The sequence below is a fragment of the Pleurodeles waltl genome, chromosome 9 (genome assembly GCF_031143425.1).
Source record: "Pleurodeles waltl isolate 20211129_DDA chromosome 9, aPleWal1.hap1.20221129, whole genome shotgun sequence".
NCBI classification, from domain to species: Eukaryota; Metazoa; Chordata; class Amphibia; order Caudata; family Salamandridae; genus Pleurodeles; species Pleurodeles waltl.
The window spans coordinates 517,459,538-517,479,941 of NC_090448.1; the positions used below are offsets into that span (position 1 = coordinate 517,459,538).

General features: G+C 45.4%; 1 protein-coding gene across 2 annotated transcripts in view; it reads right to left on the reverse strand.

The window, feature by feature from the left end:
- The window catches only part of SLC38A6 (solute carrier family 38 member 6), a 324,618-nt gene that overhangs the window by 150,849 nt on the left and 153,365 nt on the right, over positions 1-20,404 (reverse strand). For both annotated transcript variants that reach the window (XM_069207408.1, XM_069207409.1), the window contains one exon: positions 3,427-3,505. In XM_069207408.1, the coding sequence (XP_069063509.1) occupies positions 3,427-3,505 (79 nt within the window). The remainder of the gene's footprint in view (positions 1-3,426; positions 3,506-20,404) is intronic.

Below are 20,404 nucleotides of genomic sequence, written 5' to 3' on the forward strand. Positions count from 1 at the left end.
GATTGTTTTGGATTGGAGTTGGGCAGATTGTTTTGGATTGGAATGAAGCAGAATGTTTTGGATTGGAGAGGGGCAGACTGGGGTGGGGTCAGTTGGGAGGATTGGAGTGTGGTGGATTGGGGCGAGTGGTTTGAATTGGAGTGGGTTGCATTAGGGCGTACTGCACAATTATGTGTTAAAGCATAATTTTTTTAATTACACATAAGAAAGAAATAATGTTGCTTTGGAATATTTAGAACAAGATAATAGTTATCTTTTGAGAACAGCACCCACAAGCAAAAATAACTCAAAACATGAGTGAAAGTGAGAAAATAAGACTTGTCCAAATAAACCAAAAAGTTAACTATAAAAAAAAAAAAAAAATTGAAATGTTGTATGCCCTGCTGAGCACATTCTTGTAAGTCACAGGCCTTCTGTTTAAAAAGAACAAAACAGTACCCAAATCAGGTCAGGAGCAGCGGATGGGCACTGGTTAAGTTGAATCAATCAGTGCTTGGACCCATACTCTACGGACAGGAATGGAAATAATGATATGGCAGCCATGACCAATTACAATGCTGTTAAGAAGAGTGCCAGGCAAACAAACAAATGATAAGCAAAGGGCGGGCTTCAAGCTGTTTTTCTAAATACAACAGCATCTCGCAAGCGATATGCATGCACTAGCACGCTATCGCACGCTTGACCCTAAAAATGCAGAAATTATATTTTAGGGGGGCATGAAATAAAGAGTTTTATTGTAATTATATTATGCATGAGTCATTTTACTTGTTTGCAAATTGATACCATTAACCTGCAAGACTGCACTGGAGTAAATCCTGCTCAAAGGATGTTAAGTAAGCGTAACAAGACGTGGTTTGCAGGGGAAGTTACTCCACAACCACAAATGTGTGAGTTTCTAGATAGTCACAAACTACTCTTTGGCACCTTACTACCCTGAAAATGGTCAGAGATTTAGTCCTGCCTCGTTTCAAGAGGGGAAGGATAACAAACTAAAGTTAATGGGGGTGTAAAGGAAGGAATTTCTTCACGGTGGAGAATATTTTCCCTGTTGAGGGAGAAAAACGTTCCATGCACAAAGAATTTTCACATAAACTCTATAATTTGGCCAACGGAAATCCTACCGAACAGTGGTTGCAAGGCATTCACAAAACTTTTCCTAATGTACGCCTGGAAAACTGCGACTAGCTCCTCTATCCAGGTGCAACCTAGAAAAGGTTTGCCAATTGCAGGTAGTGGTAAATTTGCACAAACCAGAGGTCAGAGACTAGTGGGTGTAAATGTTCGACCTTTGTGAATCTCTGTATATATTCTTAAAGAAAAGAGCTATACGATGAAAAATATATAAAAATAAAAATAAAAAATACACTAATTGCGCTCACCCACAATGCTTTAGAGCACATATACGTACTTCCTGCCAAATTAACTGTCACTCAGGGAAAATCCCTCGCCCGTGCTGTAGGTAGAGAATGTTTAAGTGCAAGGACTCGGCTACCCTCAGCACATGTTCGTCATTGACCTCTACTAGACGGCAGTATAAAGTTACGTGTTATGACAAGGTGAACGCACGACAGCAAGTCTGGAAGAATCCCTGACTAGGCACAGCTAGGGGCCTGCTAAATTAGCTCAGTGGCGAAATTCTTGGATGGGCGCCTTGAGGTTGACCCTTCGGGTAGAGACTTCGGTTACGTAAACCGACAGACAAGGCACCCTGAGGTATTCCGCTGCCGTAGACGCCCCACGAGCTACATCTTACTTCCATGAACTCAATTTTACGCGCTAACTGCTCGACAACGCAAAATATGTGGTAGCGCACTGGAAATAAAATGTAATACAAGCTCTGGAGTGAAATGGAAACATCAAAAAATTTAAGTAATTAACTCAGTTTGCTCTAATCCGAGTGATATTTGTTTACAAATGATCAGGTTCTCAGTCTCTGGTGAGAATGAAATAGGTGGGCTCTCGCATCTGCTTCTCAAAAACTTTATCTAAAAAGATTTGCTAAATCAAAACGAGACATTTATTTTTAATCCCGATACTAAACATGCGGCAAGAATAAAAACAAAGAAGAGACACATTGAGTCTGAAGGAAAATATTTTGACAAATGATGTATTTTCCAGGCAAGGTAAGTGAAAACATACATATTTACATATTGCCTTACTTTTATTTCCACATGGAATGGGACTTACTTATCATGTGTTCCCAATTACGATCTTGCTCACAGCCTAGATCAATTATGTAACCTGCATGCATAGACAACTTAATTACATCATTCCTATGGCCCACCAACCCAAGCCTTACATTTCACGAGAGCCCCTCAAATACTAAAACGATAGGGCTGGTCGCCACAAAAGTCAGACTTGTTCTACATTTTTTATTTATAATCAGTGGCAACGTTTACAAAGTGATAACAGATCTTATTTTCCTTTGCGTATGCCTTTGGACAGCAGAAACAATTATCAGAAAAACATCTGCTTAACCAAAGCACATTTTTTAAAACTCTGACTACAGTCGTGTGTCTTGAGGTGGTGGGAAACTGCCATAAAACGTCCCTAATGTACAACAGCCATTAAAGACGCTCGAGCGGTCTAACACTGAAAACATCAAATATCACAGCACATCTGGACACAAACCTGGAGCCTGATTTGGAATTTGGTGGATGGGTTACTCGGTCACAAATGTAGTGACTGTGCTGTATGCCTTATTACAAGTGCATTATACATACTAATAAGAGGCTGCCCTGTAATACTTGTAATAACCATACCAAGATGGAGTAAGCTGTAGTAGACCAAACTCTAATTTAGCCCCTTAGTGTACATATCTAATGAAAGTTTTGAAATCGAGATATATGAGCCATCAATGTTTTTGTACTCAAGTAAAAAATTATATATATATATATATATATACACACACATACATACATACATATATATATATATATGTGAATCGCTCAAAGTTAAGGGTCGTACTAATAGCAGCTGCCACCAGACAGAAAAATGTTGGTTTTATTAAAATGATTCAAACTCTCAGCCCATAAAGTGCTATCATACACTATATGTGTACGTGTATTTGGACGTCTTTAAAAGAGTAGTGTACTTTTATCCAGTTCTTCTGAAGTATTTCCGCTCTGTTTTGTGACGGGGATCACTGACTGGAATAGCACACCCAATTTAAAACAGCACATTTTAAATCATGTCTTCTGCTGCTTTATGACATTTGTTATTTTTATTCCACAACAAATATTGCTCGATCTCCTGTGGGGGAAATTACAAAAATTAAGCTGAGACAAGCAATTAGAACTAATGCAGTAACAGTTTTTAAATACTTACAAATACCTGCAACAAATCAGAGGCGACGACACGATACCCGCATTAACCACTTCAATACCTACAGCGTTTCACTACTTTATTTAAGAGTGTTATGCTTACCCGGTGTGGTCACCTATTAAAAAGCCTGCAATTGCAGCAGGCAGCTCGGTTTTAATGATGAAAAGGTAAGAGGACATTGCTGAAAAGGAAAAAAGCTGAACATTAGAAGAAATATTTTGATTTTTACTAAAGAGCACAATAAACATAAAAATGCTAAGGAAAGAAGAATGACATTGTTTTTCATTTGGTAAAAACATACGTATGGAAGAAAAATAGATTACTTGTAGATAAAAAAACTGCTTCACAAAATTACATTACGAAATAGAAGAAAACGGCACAGAAACATACTGTACTGGACTTGATACCCAACCCTACTGCAACACTGTCAATGTGACTAGTTATGTAGTTATAGTTAATGTCTCCGCAGTACTAACAATGAAAACTGCAAAATAAAGTAAAATGAAAGTTAAAAAATGTCTCCTGTCTAATTCGTCTGATTTCTGTAGCTGCCCGTTTAGGAGTGCATTTATATAATTCTAATAAATTTAATCATTAAATTAATAATTTAAAATTAATTTTGAAACAGAGCTTTAAAGACACTGGATGACAGACTTCGGTAGGTTGAAAGGGAACGTCTACTTAGAAAATTAATTTAATTTGTCTTTTGTCCGCAAAATGAAAAAAAAAATGGTATGGCCGTTAAAAACATATACAACACTTAAGTTGAATAACATGCACAATACCGTCTTTATATGTGCACTGCTAAAAATGGATAAAGAAAACAAACACGGGAGATTAGCGATAATTGGTTCAATTGCGGATTACGTCACAGCGTGGTAGTAAAGGCACGCAACATTCCACACTGAATGCCTAAACTAACAGGGTTCTCTTGATGAGACCAAGGAGGGATTTTGAACTTCCTGCTTCACGGTGCTCAAAAAAGCAAAATTCCAATACTGTCTTTTTAGCACTCTGCTAGTAAAATGAAATTTAGAGAAAAATCTAATGGCCAACCAACGCTGTTGACTATTTGAGAATTATACATTTTAGAAACACATATTAAAAAGCTTCTCCATTTAAGAAGGGTTAATCGCTTTACAACAGCAGAAGGTGTTCAGCAACTGGAGCGATTTGTAACACAATGCAATAACTTAATGCACACTTTGAGCCAATCTGCCAACCTGGGCATAAATGTTACATTTTTAAATTGTGTAGCATATTGCTGGTTCTGGGTGTGTTCAGCGAAACTGGAACCAAAATCAGTGAGTTTGCTTGAGAGCTATAGTATATTACTTGCCAGGCCCAAACCTTTGCCGGTCTCCAGAACCATCAAACCTTCTAAAATGCTCAGAGCAATATTGGGTCCAGACATTTGCACTCCAATTGAGTGATGTGACCAGGAGAGTGTCTCTGGCATTAATGACTCTACAACTGGAAGATGCGTTCCCCTCTAGGTTTTCTTCGAAAACACTGAAATGTGCTTTATCATCAACTACAGCTACACCTGTGACACGTCTAATAGCCTCCTTCCGTTCTCTTCCAAACTAACAGCTAGCACACAGCACTTTTTCTCTGTTTATTGTAAAGAGTGAACGGAGAGCCACGCGGGCTCTCCGTGTTTCAGTAGCGTGCTCAACGTGTCCGGGAGGGGCACTGAGCACTAAGTTATAAATAAAGGACGGAACTGTGGTGACGCAGTTCCGAGTGTGGCAGCTACGATACTGGTCTGTGCGTGGTCTTTGAATAGTACTGCGCCACAACTACAATGGCGACGAGCGGGATACGAGTCATCGCGAAATAAGTACCGAATATATAAGGTTATAAAAGAAAAAAAACTACGTACCGGACGAATGGTGCAGACAGCTGCTGCAGCAGTTAACCACGCGGCGCGGTGTCAACCCGGTGAGGAGCGAAGCCCGTGGCCTCCTGGTGTGCCTCGCATTAGCCGTCTGATTTCCCGATCGGGGAAATCCAGGAAGGTGAGCCCTGCCCCGCTCCGCCCCCAGAAGAGGATCGTGGACGGGAGCGAATCGCTCCGTAGAGTGCCCTGCCCTAGGGCGTGTCCTTGCTGCCGGGAGAGCAGCTGAAATTGACGAGGCTCGTCAATTTCAGCTGTGCGCTCGCTCTATGAGCGTCTCCAGACGGAGGAAAAGCGGCGAGAGAGGAGCGTTTTCCCCGAGGCTGGGGAAGTCCTAAAATCGACGGAGCGCTTTCCCCGAGGCTGGGGAATCGTTGAAAATCGACGTGTCTTCCCCGAAGCTGGGGAAGGGTTAAATAAAGGGCAGAGTTATTTAATGGACCAGGAGGGCAAACACTCTGAATAAGAACAGTAGTGAGAAAAAAAAACGGACACATGTGCTCCCTAAAACTGAGGAGGTATATATAAAAAAACAAAATAAAAAAAAAAAAGGAAAATAAAAAGGTAGAAGACCTGCCAAAAGGAAAAAAAAAACCAGAAAAAGGGCAGGAGATATCTTAACTTGTGCAAAGCACTAGAGTGAGACAGTGCAAATATGAGTGCCCCACCACAAGACAACGCTAATAATGCCAATCCTCCTCAACCACCAGGAAATCTTCAACTTCCAGCACAACTAAATAATAGTATTCACTCCTCGCTTACTTCTTTACCACCGTTTAGCCAGCTGATTGATCCAGCCACAGCTGCGCCAAGGTGGCGTCTGTGGATAAATCGCTTAGAAAATTATTTTTGTGCTACCCGAGAGACGGATGGAGCAGTGCGCAGGTCTGTGATGCTTTTGATGGGTGGAGATGAGTTACAGGAGCTTTTTGATTCTCTCCCTGATACAGGGGATAGATCTGATTTTGACGCAGCGGTGACTGCTTTGAATAGACATTTTGATCCTCAACTTAACTCCGATTATGAACGTTTTAAGCTCAGACAGGCGCAACAGACCGAGGTAGAATCGATGGATATGTTTTATGCCAGGTTGAGAAAACTGGTAAGCTCGTGCACGGGTCTCAACCAACAAGAAGAGATCCGAGCACAGATCATTCAAGGATGTCGGTCGAATGCGTTGAGGAAACTTATCCTTCGGCAGCAGGGAATGTCCCTTGATGACATTCTGATTCTGGCGAGGTCGCATGAATTATCAGCGGTACGAGCAGATGCCATGGCGGCAGTGAGAGGTCAGTCAATGGCTGCAGCGTCATCGACTCACGTGGTTCAAGTCAAGGAGGAACAAGTAGATGCCGTCCAGACACGTCCGACAACACCTCGTAAGCTGAACCCCGCTAAACCTAGCAAGAGAGCCTGCGGAAGTTGTGGCTATGAACATCGATCGAATGCTGGGTGTCCCGCAAAAGGGCAATCATGTAACCGCTGTGGTAAGCCGAACCATTTTGCTAAAATGTGCAGGTCCAGGAGAAACAAGCCAGGTGAACAGAAAGGAAGAGAAACTAATGTCAGAGCTGTATCCAAAAGTGCGGAGGAAGCGAGGGATCAGGCGACAGCGAGTGGTCCAGTGTTTGAGGAAGATGAAGATGAGGACATTTTTGTTATATCTTTCACGGGAGGAAAACCAGGGAAAAAGAGGCCGCCGCCCATGAGTGATGTCTACGTCAATGGCACGCGGGTTTCTGTACTTATTGACACTGGAACGTCTGTCAATGTCATGGATGAAACCCTTTTCAAAAAATTAGTACCTGCCCCGCCACTTATGTCAACAGCTACTAAAATATATAATTATGGGGGAAGAGAGCCACTTCCCCTCAAAGGAATCGTGGAAGTGGCCGTAAGCAGTGGAGATAGATCAGCAGATGCAAAGTTCTATGTCGTAGCCGGGGATCGCGGCACATTGCTAGGGTGTCACACGGCTGAAGAGTTAGAGCTGGTATTCTTTGTGCGTCAAATATATGACACTCAAGTGGAACGCCTCCTCCATGAATTCTCACAGTTGTTTGAGGGACTAGGACGTTTGAAAGGAAAACGCATCAAGTTGCACATAGACCACACCGTGATTCCTGTGGCTCTACGACATCGTCGGGTGCCTTTTCATCTACGGCCAGTTGTTGAGGAAGAGTTGCGGTCGTTGGAAGAACAAGGAGTCATTGAAAAGGTGGATGGGCCTACGCCGTGGGTATCCCCGTTGGTGATCGCACCGAAACCGAAACAGCCGGGAGCGATTCGTCTATGTGTTGACATGCGCCTGCCAAACAAGGCCATCAAGAGAGAGAGGCACATAACCCCCACTATGGATGACATTATTGCGGATCTGAATGGGGCCCAATGGTTCTCCAAGTTAGATCTTAATGCAGGGTATCATCAGTTGGAGTTGGACCCTGAAAGTAGGAACATTACTACTTTCTCGACACATGTGGGGCTAAGAAGGTACAAGAGACTGAGTTTTGGAGTGTCGTCAGCCGCTGAAGTATTTCAGAATGCGATTCGAGAAACGTTGTCTGGACTGCCCGGGGTCATTAACTTAAGCGATGATATCTTGATATACTCCAAGACGAGGGAAGAGCATCATCGTCATTTAAGGTCAACGTTGAAACGATTGATGGAAGCAGGGCTAACACTTCATAAGAAGAAGTGTGCTTTCTATCAAAACTCGGTAGAATTTTTCGGATATGTGTTGTCAAAAGATGGGTTGCAAGTGGACCCACGGAAAGCTGAAGCGATCCGTCAAGCCGCTGTTCCGCAAAATCCAACGGAAGTTCGTAGTTTTCTAGGGATGGCCACGTATTGCGGAAGGTTTATACCACAACTTGCCACCATGTCTGAACCTCTTCGACGACTCACAAAAGGGCAGCACAGGTGGGACTGGTCCCCGGATGCGCAACAAGCATTTGTGGACATTAAAAATGCGTTGCTGGATAAAGCGACTATGGCTTATTTCAACCCTGGGAGTTAAACTGAAGTGGTGGTGGATGCGAGCCCCGTTGGGCTTGGAGCTGTGCTCTTACAAGAACAAAGGCATCAAGAGTGGGTCCCTGTTGCCTACGCTAGTAGGGCGCTGTCGACAGTTGAATCCCGGTATGCGCAAATAGAGCGTGAAGCTCTAGCCATTCGCTGGGCGTGCCGCCATTTCCACCTATATTTGTATGGGCATGAGTTTCAAGTAGTGACTGACCACAAGCCGTTGGTTCCCTTGTTTGCGGGTAGTCCACGTTTGGCACCTCCGAGGATTGAACGGTGGGCTGTTCTACTTCAGCCGTATAGGTTCACGGTTGTATATCGGCCTGGTGTGAACAATCCTGCAGATTATCTGTCTCGACACCCGCCTCCGAAGGTGTTTGATGATCATCAAGAACAAGATGAAGAAAACACTGAACTTTTTGTTAGCATGGTTGTGCAGTCGGCATGCCCTAATGCACTTCTTGTAACTGACATTGTGAACGCTACCCAGGAAGATGTAATGTTGAGTCACGTCAAGGAAGCATTAAGTCAGAAAAGGTGGAAATATTTTCTAGAGAAGACCCACATGTCCGGCCCTGATCAAAGAGTCGCTATGCAGAGTATTTGGAAGGTACGGGATGAGTTATCAACTGACAATGATGGGTTGGTTCTGAGAGGAAGGCGAATTGTGCTTCCCCAATGTCTCTGGTCGAAGGTGATCGAGCTGGCTCATCAAGGGCACCAAGGGGCGGCTAAAACCAAAGCAAGACTACGGGCGAAAGTGTGGTTCCCAGGTATGGATACGCAGGTTGATGAAATGGTAGGGAAATGTCATTCCTGCATTATCACGTCAACAGAACCTTCGAGCTGCCCAGTAATAACTGAACCGGCCACTCTGAAACCATGGGCTAAAGTGAGCATGGACTTTGGGAGCTTCCCAGATGGCCGGCTGACTGCTGTTTTGATTGATTCATATACCAAGTTCCCAGTGGTAGAAGTTATAGCGTCAACAGCGTTTGAAAATGTACGACCCGTTCTACAAAAGACGTTTGCTGTGTTTGGTTTGCCTGACGAAATCCAAACTGATAATGGTCCTCCTTTCCAAGGTCAAGAGTTTAGATCCTACCTTGACTGTCTGGCAATTCGTCATCGTAAGATAATGCCTTACTGGCCCCAGGCAAACGGGGACGTGGAAAGGTTCATGCGAACTTTGAACAGAGCTCTAAGGATTGGAGTAGAACAAAATGAAAATAGTAAACAATGTCTGTATCAATTCCTGAGTGCATATCGTCAAACGCCTCATAGCACCACTGGCTGTGCTCCCTCCTCTTTGATGTTCAAAGTGTCTCCACGTGATTGTATTCCTTCCGGTTCTAAATGGAAACCTCCTGCATTGGACGTGAAAGCCACTCAGAACCGGCGAGAAGCCACCAACCAACGAGCGAGTGTCCGACGGCGAGCGAAGTATCGAGGGTTCCAAGAAGGGGATCGAGTGGTCGTGAAACATCGACGAGGAAAGTTCCGAACGCCGTTTGAGCCGGACGTATGGAAAGTAATTGGCATAAAAGGGTCCATGATAACTGCAGCAAAAGGGAGACAAAGGGTAACACGAAATGTATCGCATTTTAAGAGGGCTGGTCGGAAAGAGTCGGCCAATGATGAAGGAGAGATAGAGGACTTTTCTGATGATTTACCACTACCGGCTGAGGAAAGGAAGGATGCTACAGAGCCAACAAGGATCGAGCAAACCAGATCTCGTTGTGCTCTTGAACACGGGAGTGGTAGCACCAGAAGTGCGAGGTATAACTTACGCCCTAATCCTGTGCCGAATAGTCAGCTGAGAGACTTTGCTTGTTGAACAAGGTGCAATGACCTCCCGCCATCTAATTTGGACCTTGTGAGTGACATGAAGGGTTAGGGTGCTAAGAACCAAGTTTGTAGTGTTCTCAGTTATTAATTCGGTGTGTTTATTCATTTAATTTTATATTGAGGGGTGTTTCGAATGGAAATGTTTTCGTTATTTGTTTAAGTTCATTTTGTTTGTCCCCTTCCATGTGGAGCAAAACATGGGAGGGATGTAAAGAGTGAACGGAGAGCCACGCGGGCTCTCCGTGTTTCAGTAGCGTGCTCAACGTGTCCGGGAGGGGCACTGAGCACTAAGTTATAAATAAAGGACGGAACTGTGGTGACGCAGTTCCGAGTGTGGCAGCTACGATACTGGTCTGTGCGTGGTCTTTGAATAGTACTGCGCCACAACTACATTTATCAACCGTACAACCTTCAGTTGTTGGAGCACAGGCAGTCCATCATCTGAGACCATGTCTCAACAGGGAAGAGGGCAGGTTCTATGCATGTCTGTATAATAACAAATGTCCGGTATACCAGGGAGCGACAAAAAACAGGAGCATGAGTTGTAGTGCAAACTGATCGGTACCCAGTATGTGGAGCACTGTATAGGCTAACAGGAGCTTAGAGATATAAATTGTGGAAGACAGGGACATGGAAAGGAACATAAGAGATAGTGTTGTTACACTTCTGGGTTAGCAGAAATTGCAGATAGGACAATGCTAGTATATAAGACTCTCACAGGTACTGGGTAGGTACCTCTCAATGTGCACTTTTATTTATGCTACTGTACCAGTTAAACACCTGAACTAGTGTCCCTACATTTTGTTGTTTTCCTCCTTCCTGGCAGTAGCAACCCGTCCTTTAGGGCGGAGGGGCCACGCCCCCCCCCCACCTTTTGCCCCTCATGAAGAGTGTCTGTCAGGCTGAAGAAAGGTCAGCCTGACAGACACTCTCCATGTTCAGCTCAGGCAGCCAGGAGCAGAGACGCGCGATTTGCACACACTCCTAGCTGCCTGAGCTGAACTTTGCTGGGCTGAGGAGGTCACAGCTCCTATGGGCGTGACCTCCTCGGCTCAGCAAAGTTGACTCAAGGCCCTCCCCTGGGTGACGAGGAAAGCATCACCAACTGACACTCTACTTGGGCGCTTCAGGTTTAAGCCCTGAAGTGCCCCGTGCGAGTGTCAATCAGTGACACTCCGTCACAGAGTGGGGTGGGGTCAGCAGTCTCACTGACCCCATCCCACTCTGTGACGAGGCTGGGACTGCTGCCTTCCCTCATTAGCTGACCTCAGGGAAGGCAGCAGTCCCAAACCTCCTGTGACCTGGAGGCTGAAGGTAAGTGTGTGTGTGTATGTGTGTGATGTTTTAAATTGAATGTTTGGTGCGCACATGCATGTTTGAGTGTTATGAGTGTTGTTAATGGATGTGTGTGTGTGTGTGTGTGTGTGTGTGTGTGTGTGTGTGTGTGTGAAAGAATGAGTGTGTGCGATCTTTTAAAATGAATGTTTGGTGCGTGCATGTTTGAATGGTATGAGTGTTGTTAATTGATGTGCGTGCCTGCATGCGTGTCTGTGTGTGAAAGAATGAGTGTGTGTGTGTGTGTCTGTGTGTGTATCCCGCCCGCCCCCCTCCCTCCTAAAGCTGCCGGCCGCCACTGCTTCCTGGTTCCAGTTCTCAAAATCATTCTTCATTCCTTACAAAACTCTAGTTCTTTTGTTGATGTGTGAGTGCAGGCCCCTCACGGCCAGACCTCCTCAAGCTCCCAATTCCTTCTCTGAGCATTTGGGATCCTACTGGTGTCCGTCCAATGGCGTCCGGACTCCACATCTCCACAGTGCCTCTACCCTTCCTCTGCACCTTTCAGCTCTGGGCCTGTGTCCTGGTAGGATTTGGGCTAGTTAGTGTTCCTGAGCCAAGTGAGAGGTAAGCTGTGAAGGCCACTGACTCATCTGTTGTGCATTCAGCTATGTTTCATCCAAATATTTGCCAAATCCTTTGTACTTGATTGTGTTCATTCAAGTTTACTGAGCAGCTCTGTGATAATCCGAGGCTGCTATTGGACAGTCTGAACTTGTATCTCCAGTGTTTCCAGCTTTCTCCCGATTCCTAGAGAAGGTATTTCTGTTCATAATCTTGATTGAAACAGGTGGACAACTGGGACTGTAAGAGGTACCTCTTAGGGTTCTAACCAATATCACAAATCTTGACAGATACCAATGATGAAGAGCTCTAATCTAATCTAGCCCAGAACTTTATCTTTTGTAGATTCCTAAATTTAATTGGACCATTTATTCGTAAAGGCTACAGGGGACGGGGGCTGCAGTGGATGAGACCCAAATGGTCATGGCTTGTAAACAAGGAGTCTGGCCATAAATAGAGGCTTTCTCTGACAAGAAATTAACTATTTGGATCATCAAAGCCTTAGAGTTAGCCCATTCAGATATACCAATAGACTGTGCTATAATGAACAAGAGGAGTTGCTGAAAAAAGATTTGGCCCACAACCCCCATCAAACCTTTCAAGAAGGATCAGAGAATGATTGGCCAAGTGGGATCTCGCTTCACCGATAAACCTAAAAGTATTTGCTTCGAACAGGAGCATTCAACAGGCCACTCCTCCACATTCCCCTCTACTCACATGTTGCTGCAAGACGTATCAACCCATCAGGGCAAAGAAAGACACACTTGGCATTCCACTTTGCAGGTTCACAAGAGTCAAACTGCCATCTGAAATTATTTTTCATTTTGTTAAGCTCTTTAACAACTTAGAATACATGGATCTGTGAGCTACGTTAGAATGTCACAGATATACGTGTAATGACACCAATGATAAACATTTGTGTAGCTGAATGCACATACTACCTTGCAGCACATGCTTTTAGCCCATAAGCTTTCTTAAAATGCCTTCCATTGTTAAGAAAAAGTAAGACAAAACAGCTCCATGAAATTTCCTCTGGTGTCAATTTCTTGAAGGCAGTGTTAGTATAAAATAAAGCATATGTGGAGGCCGACCAAGGATGGCTTTAGTTGACGCCACTGCCATTTGGCAAGGCACAAGGGAAGAGATTTAAATACCCCCTCACTCTCAAGCAAGGCAGAAGAAACTGGTCTAATTCTCCTAAATCCTTTCCCCAGGCCTCTGTCCTTGGGGAAGGCAGCAGGAAAGGTCACCTACTATATGCATACCCTTCAGCAATGCAAGGAAGCACACAGAAATCTCTGATCCGTGATGAAGATGGGAAAGGGGGTATAGCCCGGCCCTGGGACAAAGCAGGAGGGCCTGAGACTATACTGCAACCCCTTTACACAGGGCAATATGAGGCACTACCCAATACATCCCACACTTTTGCAAGAAAAGGGAATTCAAAATCCCTAATGCCCCCTCCTCATCCACTGAATAGGACGCAGGCAGATACTAACACCCCTGACCCTGGCTAATGAAGGGGGTTCTTGTCACCCAGGAGTACCAGGGCAGATTACATTTGTCTATTTCCTTTACTCTGGAAGAAAACAGAGTGTGGAGTGTGGCCAAGACAACAGACAAAAGCCACAGCACCCGGTGTATGACTGCATACACTTAGATTGTGATAGCACCTTGCAAGAAACATTACAAAAACCATGTATGAAGATGGAAAAGTCCTCTGCATAGTAAATGTTGTGTACTCCTGCCCCGAGTGTCCAACAATACTGGTGTCTGGATCCTTAATGCTGATTTTTGCTGTCATAGGCAAACACAGACCATGCAGTCTTTTGGACAAGGATGAATGCCGAAAGCGATACCTTCATAGTATAGTAGTGGAGGGCTATTGCTTTCACCAAGATTTAAACAGAATGAGCACAGTGGTGGCAACCTATCATGTAGTGATTATAACTAGAGAACAGGCATTTTACCTGTGTCACTGGATCGAGGTCTGCAGGTTCACCCACCTATTCCGTTACGTCCTGAGCAGCACCGCTTGGGTGCTCTGGACGTAACCGTTATGTATAGAAAGGGGCCCTCAGGGGAAGCACCAGCGCTCCCCCCGGAGGCCTCGCACCCCCTTCCCCTGGGCAGGGATGGAAGGGGAATCGCTTCCCCTTTCACCCCCACCCCTCCAAACCCTCCTTGTGGCATCTGATGACGTCAGCACGCAATCGCGCGCTGACCTCATCAGAGGCTTACCCCTCCGCGCTGGAAGCTCAGCTTCCAGCGAAGATCGGAGGAGAAATGCAAAAGCATTTCTCCTCCGATCACGTGGAGGGGCAGAGAGAGGCATCAAAGGAAAGGAAAGGCCTTTCCTTTCATGTCTCTTCCCTCATTCCTACTGCCCGATCGCAATGCGATCGGGCAGCAGAAATGCCCACTAGACACCAGGGAGTTTTTTTTGCTGTTGTTACAGAATAAGGGGAGAGGCCCCTTGAGCAAGGGCCGCTCCTTACAGGGGCAATTTATTTTTTCAGGCCATTTCTGCCACCCCTGGGGGCTGATCAGCCTATTATAATTAGGCCGATCTGCCCCCAGGGGACAGATCGGCCTAATTTTTTAGTTTCTTTTTTTTTTTTATATATGTGGGGAGCGACCCCTTAAGCAAGGGTCGCTCCCTTGGGGGCAAATTTACTTTTAGGCCATTTCTGCGCAGATCGGCCTACTTTTATTAGGCCAATCTGCCCCCAAGGAGGGCAGAAACCACTAGACACCAGGGAGTTTTGTTTTTTATTTTTATTTATACATAAGGGGAGCGGCCCCTCGGGCAAGGGCCGCTCCCCAGGGGGGCAAACTATTTTTAGGCCTTTTCTGTTCTCCCTGGGGGGGGGGGGGGAGGGGCAGAAAACCCTAGACACCAGGGACTTTTTGTTGTTGTTGTTTATTTTATATCTGGAAGCGACCCCTTAGGCAAGGGACGCTCCCCTGAGGTGCAAATTGTCTTTAGGCCATTCCTGCCCCTTGGGGGCAGATCGGCCTATTTTTATTAGGCTGATGGGGGCAGAAACCACTAGGCCCCAGGGATTTTTTTTCCACCAATTTCACGAAAGGGGAGTGACCCCTTAGGCAATGGTCGCTCCCCTGGGGGGTGGGGGTGGGGGGGGTTATTTTAATACATTTCTGCTTCCCTTGGGGGCAGATCGGCCTATTTCTATTAGGCTGATCTGCGGGGCAGAAACCACTTAGGAACCAGGTATTGGTGTGTGTGTATGTGTGTGTTTTGTTTGGGGGGGTGCAGCCCCTTGGGCAAGGGTCGCTCCCCATGGGGGCACAATACTGTTGGTCATATCTGCCTCCTCGGGGGAAGATTGGCCTATTTTGGGAAGGCCCATCTGCCCCCAAGGGGGGCATACAGCCCACCAGAGACAAGGGAAGATTTTTTTTTTTTCAAAATAAGATGGTGGGGGTATGGCCATACTTCCACCCAAAATAAATGGGGCCAAAGTTATTCTGCCCACCAGTGGGCAGATGGGGCAATTATCCCTGATCCACATCTGTGGGGGCAGAAAGTCTACTAGATGCCAGGGAATTAAAAAAAAAAAAAAAAAAAAAAATAATAATAGGGTGGTGGCTGCTAACCAGTATGGGCCTGGTTATGCCCCCACCCCAACTGAAGAGGGTAACAGTCTTTCAGTTCTCCCCCGCACACTAAAACATCTTATCCCACGGCAAGCAAGAGGACATTTGATTATTTTGGGTTTTGGTTTTACATTTGGGCCATGAGAGCTTGGCTAACTCTCAGAATCGACCCACTTGGAATGGTTAGGGCTGCACTTATTGGACTTTGGAACGCTGCCATGTTGAAAAATCCACAAGACCTAGACACATCTGAAAACTAAACATCTGGGTGATACCAGGGTCGTGAGCTTCGCATGCACCCGCACCATTTTCCTACCCACAATGCCCTACAAACCTCCAACTTTGCTGTAAATCACACATATTGTGATGGAACCTTCCGGAATCTGCAGGAATCCACAAAATTCCTACCACCCAGCATTGTCTCATCTACATCGATCAAAATTAATCTGCACTTTTTTTTTTTTGTTCAAACTGCCCTTTTGGACCCGCGTTGGTTCCCCCTCAATTGCGACATGTTTTTGGCTCTTCCCTGTCACAGGCACTTGGCCCACCTACACAAGTGAGGTATCATTTTTACCGGGAGACTGAGGGGAACGTTGGGTGGTAGGAAATTTGACCTGGTGCGGTGATGCCACACAGAAATGTGATTTTTTTTTTAACCTAAATTTGAGGTTTGTAGAGGATTCTGGGTAAGAAAAGATCGGGGAATCCACGCAGGTCACACCTCCCTGGATTCCCTTGGGTGTCTAGTTTTCAGAAATGTTTGGGTTTGGTAGGTTTCCCTATATGGCTGCTGAGCCCAGGACCAAAAACGCAGATCCCTATCCCCGCAAAAACAGGTAGTTTAATATTTGATCATTTTGATGTGCCCACATAGTGTTTTGGGGCATTTCCTTTCACGGGCACTAGGCCTACCCACACAAGTGAGGTACCATTTTTATCAGGAGACTTGGAGAAACGCTGGGTGGAAGGAAATGTGTGGCACCTCTCAGATTCCAGAACTTTCCATCACCAAAATATGAGGAAAAAGTGTTTTTTTTGGCCAAAGTTTGAGGTTTGCAAAGGATTCTGGGTCACAGAAACTGGTGAGAGCCCCACAAGTCACCCCATCCTGGATTCCATTAGGTGTCTAGTTTTAAAAAATGCACAGGTTTGGTAGGTTTCCCTAGGTGCCAGCTGAGCTAGAGGCCAAAATCCACAGCTTGGCACTTTGCAAAAAACAACTGTTTTCTTTGAGAAAATGTTGTGTGTCCATGTTGTGTTTTGGGGCATTTCCTGGCACGGACACTAGGCCTACCCACACAAGTGAGGTACCATTTTTATCGGGAGACTTGGGGGAACGCTGTGTGGAAGGAAATTTGTGGCTCCTCTCAGATTCCAGAACTTTCTGTCACCGAAATGTGAGTAAAAAGTTTTTTTTTGGCCACATTTTAAGGTTTGCAAATGATCCTCGATAACAGAACCTGGCGAGAGCCCCACAAGTCACCCCATCTTGGATTCCCCTACGTGTCTAGTTTTAAAAAATGCACAGGTTTGGTAGGTTTTCCTAGGTGCCGGCTGAGCTAGAGGCCAAAATCCGCAACTAGGCACTTTCCAAAAAACACATCAGTTTTCTTTGGGAAAATGTGATGTGTCCATGTTGTGTTTCCTGTCGTGGGCATTAGGCCTAACCACGTAAGTGGGGTACCATTTTTATCAGGAGACTTGGGGGAACACAGAATAGCAGAACAAGTGTTATTGCCCCTTGTGTTTCTCTACATTTTTTCCTTCCAAAAGACATTGTGTAAAAAAGAAGTCTATTTGAGAAATACCCTGTAATTTACATGCTATTATGGGGACCCCCAGAATTCAGAGATGTGCAAATAACCACTGTTTCTCAACACTTTATCTTGTGGTCATTTTGGAAATACAAAGTTTTTCTTGATACCTATTTTTCAATCTTTATATTTCACCAAATGAATTGCTGTATACCTGGTATAGAATGAAAACCCAATGCAAGCTGCAGCTCATTTATTGGCTCTGGGTACCTAGGGTTCTTGATGAACCTACAAGCCCTATATATCCCCGCAACCAGAAGAGTCCAGCAGACGTGACGGTATGTAGCTTTAAAAAAATCTGACATCGCAGGAAAAAGTCATAGGGTAAAACGTGGAGAAAAATGGAGTTATTTTTCTCCTCAATTTCAATATTTCTTTCTTTCAGCTGTTATTTTCTGTAGGAAAACCTTGTAGGATATAAACAAATGACCACATACTTACTGAATTCAGAATTATGTCTACTTTTCAGAAATGTTTAGCTTTCTGGGATCCAGCATTGGTTTCACACCCATTTCCGTCACTAACTGGAAGGAAGCTGAAAGCACAACAAATAGTCAAAATGGGTTATGTCCCAGTAAAATGCCAAAATTGTGTTGAAAATGGGGTTTTCTGATTTAAGTCTGCCTGTTCCTGAAAGCTGGAACGATGCTGATTTTAGCACCACAAACCCTTTGTTGATGCCATTTTCAGGGAGAAAACCACAAGCCATCTTCTGCAGTCCTTTTTTCACATTTTATTTAAAAAACGAAATTTTCGCTGTATTTTGGCTAATTTCTTGTTCTCCTTCAGGGGAACCCACAAACTCTGGGGCTGTTGATCTAGAATGTTGGAAAACAAGGACACAAATTTGGCATGGGTAGCTTATGTGGACAAAAAGTTATGAGGGCCTAAGTGCGAACTGCCCCAAATAGCCATAAAAGGCCTGGCACCTGAAGGGAAAAAGGCCTGGCAGCGAAGGGGTTAAAGTTCTGCTGTTGTGTGCTTAACTCACTCCTGGACTACATCAGTTGGATGTGGAGTGCTGCGCAGCAAAAGGATGTATGTGTGCCTACTAAGGGTACATTACAAGGATAGAGCAGAGCTGTGCAGTACGAGCATGGTTAATGCCTGTACTGGGTGTATGTTTGCCACCAGGGTTATGTGAAAGATCTAGTGCTGAGTAGTGAGTGTGCAATGCAAGCATGTACTGGGTGAATGTGTGCTTGCAAGAAGTACAACATATGAAGGGTGAAGTATTGTGCAGCGCATAGTGAGTATGTGTGTGCTGGCAGTGCATGTGTGTGTGTAATTCTAAATAGCACACCACACCACAATAATGAAAAGGGTTCATCACTGAGCAGTGAGCTCAGAGTGATTGTGTGCTGGATGTATGTGCACTTGGGATAGCACAATTTGTGGAGCTGACAGTACTGGACAATATGTGTGCAGTGTATGCACAGTGAGTGCAAATTCAGGGGAGGGGGGGGACAACGGGACGGAAGGAGAGGTCGACCCAAGTGAAGACGCTGTGAATGAACAGGACACTGAAAGGTGTGTGAAAGAGCCTGGTGGAGGATTGGGAGCCTGACACCTACGAAGGAGTTCAAGCGGCGAGGAAGAAAAAGGTTTGGACGGCTGCCCTCAAGAAGATGTTGGGGTGAGTAACCATGAAGACAGCAAGGGTCCCCTACCGACTACATGCCTGTTCCCACCCAGAGACCCCAAGAGAGGACGCGGAGGTTAACAATACTATGGCTCCAGAGGCGAATCGTAGCCCAAGGCAAGTGACATATTGCATGTTTGTGAAGTTAGGATAAGGGGACCTCAGTGATGAGTGAGAATCTTGTGATACACAGTGTCCAGGTGAGGGCCCAGAGATCACAAACTACGTTCATGGGGAACATTGGAAATGGATGTCTATGTCACACACATTAAAAAGGCACACTTCACTGGTGAATGGTGGCAGGGAATAGCATGATATCCCAGATAGATAAAAGACCTCTTTTTGTTGCCAGTGTCCGCTTCCACCGAAGGGGGGAGTAGAAGTGGAGAGACTAATGGCCCTAAAATGTCAGGGCCCAAGAAGGGAAAAGAGGAGTGATGTAACTCCACACTGCAGTATACACAACTCTTTTGTATTTCCAGTTTTTAATTTCAAATTAACAACAAACCCCTACACAGGTGTTTTCAATAAACATCTCAGACTTCCATATTGTCTACGCTGTGATTGTTCAGCTACCCTGTTACAGGTACATCACCAGCGAAAACCAAGGCCACCTGCTCTGGAGACTGGAGCACCAGTGCATACCTGCTTGTCAAGACCAGTGTGCCCTGGGAGGAAGAGGAGAGAGCTAGAGGGAGCGAGGTCCAGTAGGAAGCCCTATTGAGAGGATCCCAGTGCAAGGTGTGAGGAGGCAGCTGTGCACCATTCAGACTGTTGCCCGTGTGATTCAGTGACCACCCCATATGCCATGCACCAAGTGCCATAAGGGGACCACCACGCCCATACTGCCTTGTTGCGGTGACCCCATATGCCAGAGGGCTCCCCAAAGAAGTGACTGTGTGCACATTGACAACAATCCCGTCTGCCAGAAGGGGCTGCCATGGTATCAGCCATCACACTGGAGAAGTACTGTGGCAACCATGTAAGCCAGGTGGGGCAGCCGATACTGAGTTTTGGCGAAGATCCGATTGCATGGGAAAATTGAAGCTGCGACCTGCCACGGGGAACTGTCTCCTGACCAACCCCTTCACTCCATTGCTGGACTCCAGTCGGCAGCAAGGATATGAACTTCCCTCCCCTTGTGAAGGGAAACTGAAGTTATCATGTCGAAAGAAGCAGGGAGCACCTCCAATCACTGCTGAGGTTGGCAGCGCACCTCAGGAAAGACAGCCTGCGTCTGTACATATACAGTGAGCAGCCCAACTCCTCAGAACAGAACCAGAGCTGTGAGTGCCTGTGGTTGGGGCACCCGCTGAATACCAGTGCTGCTGA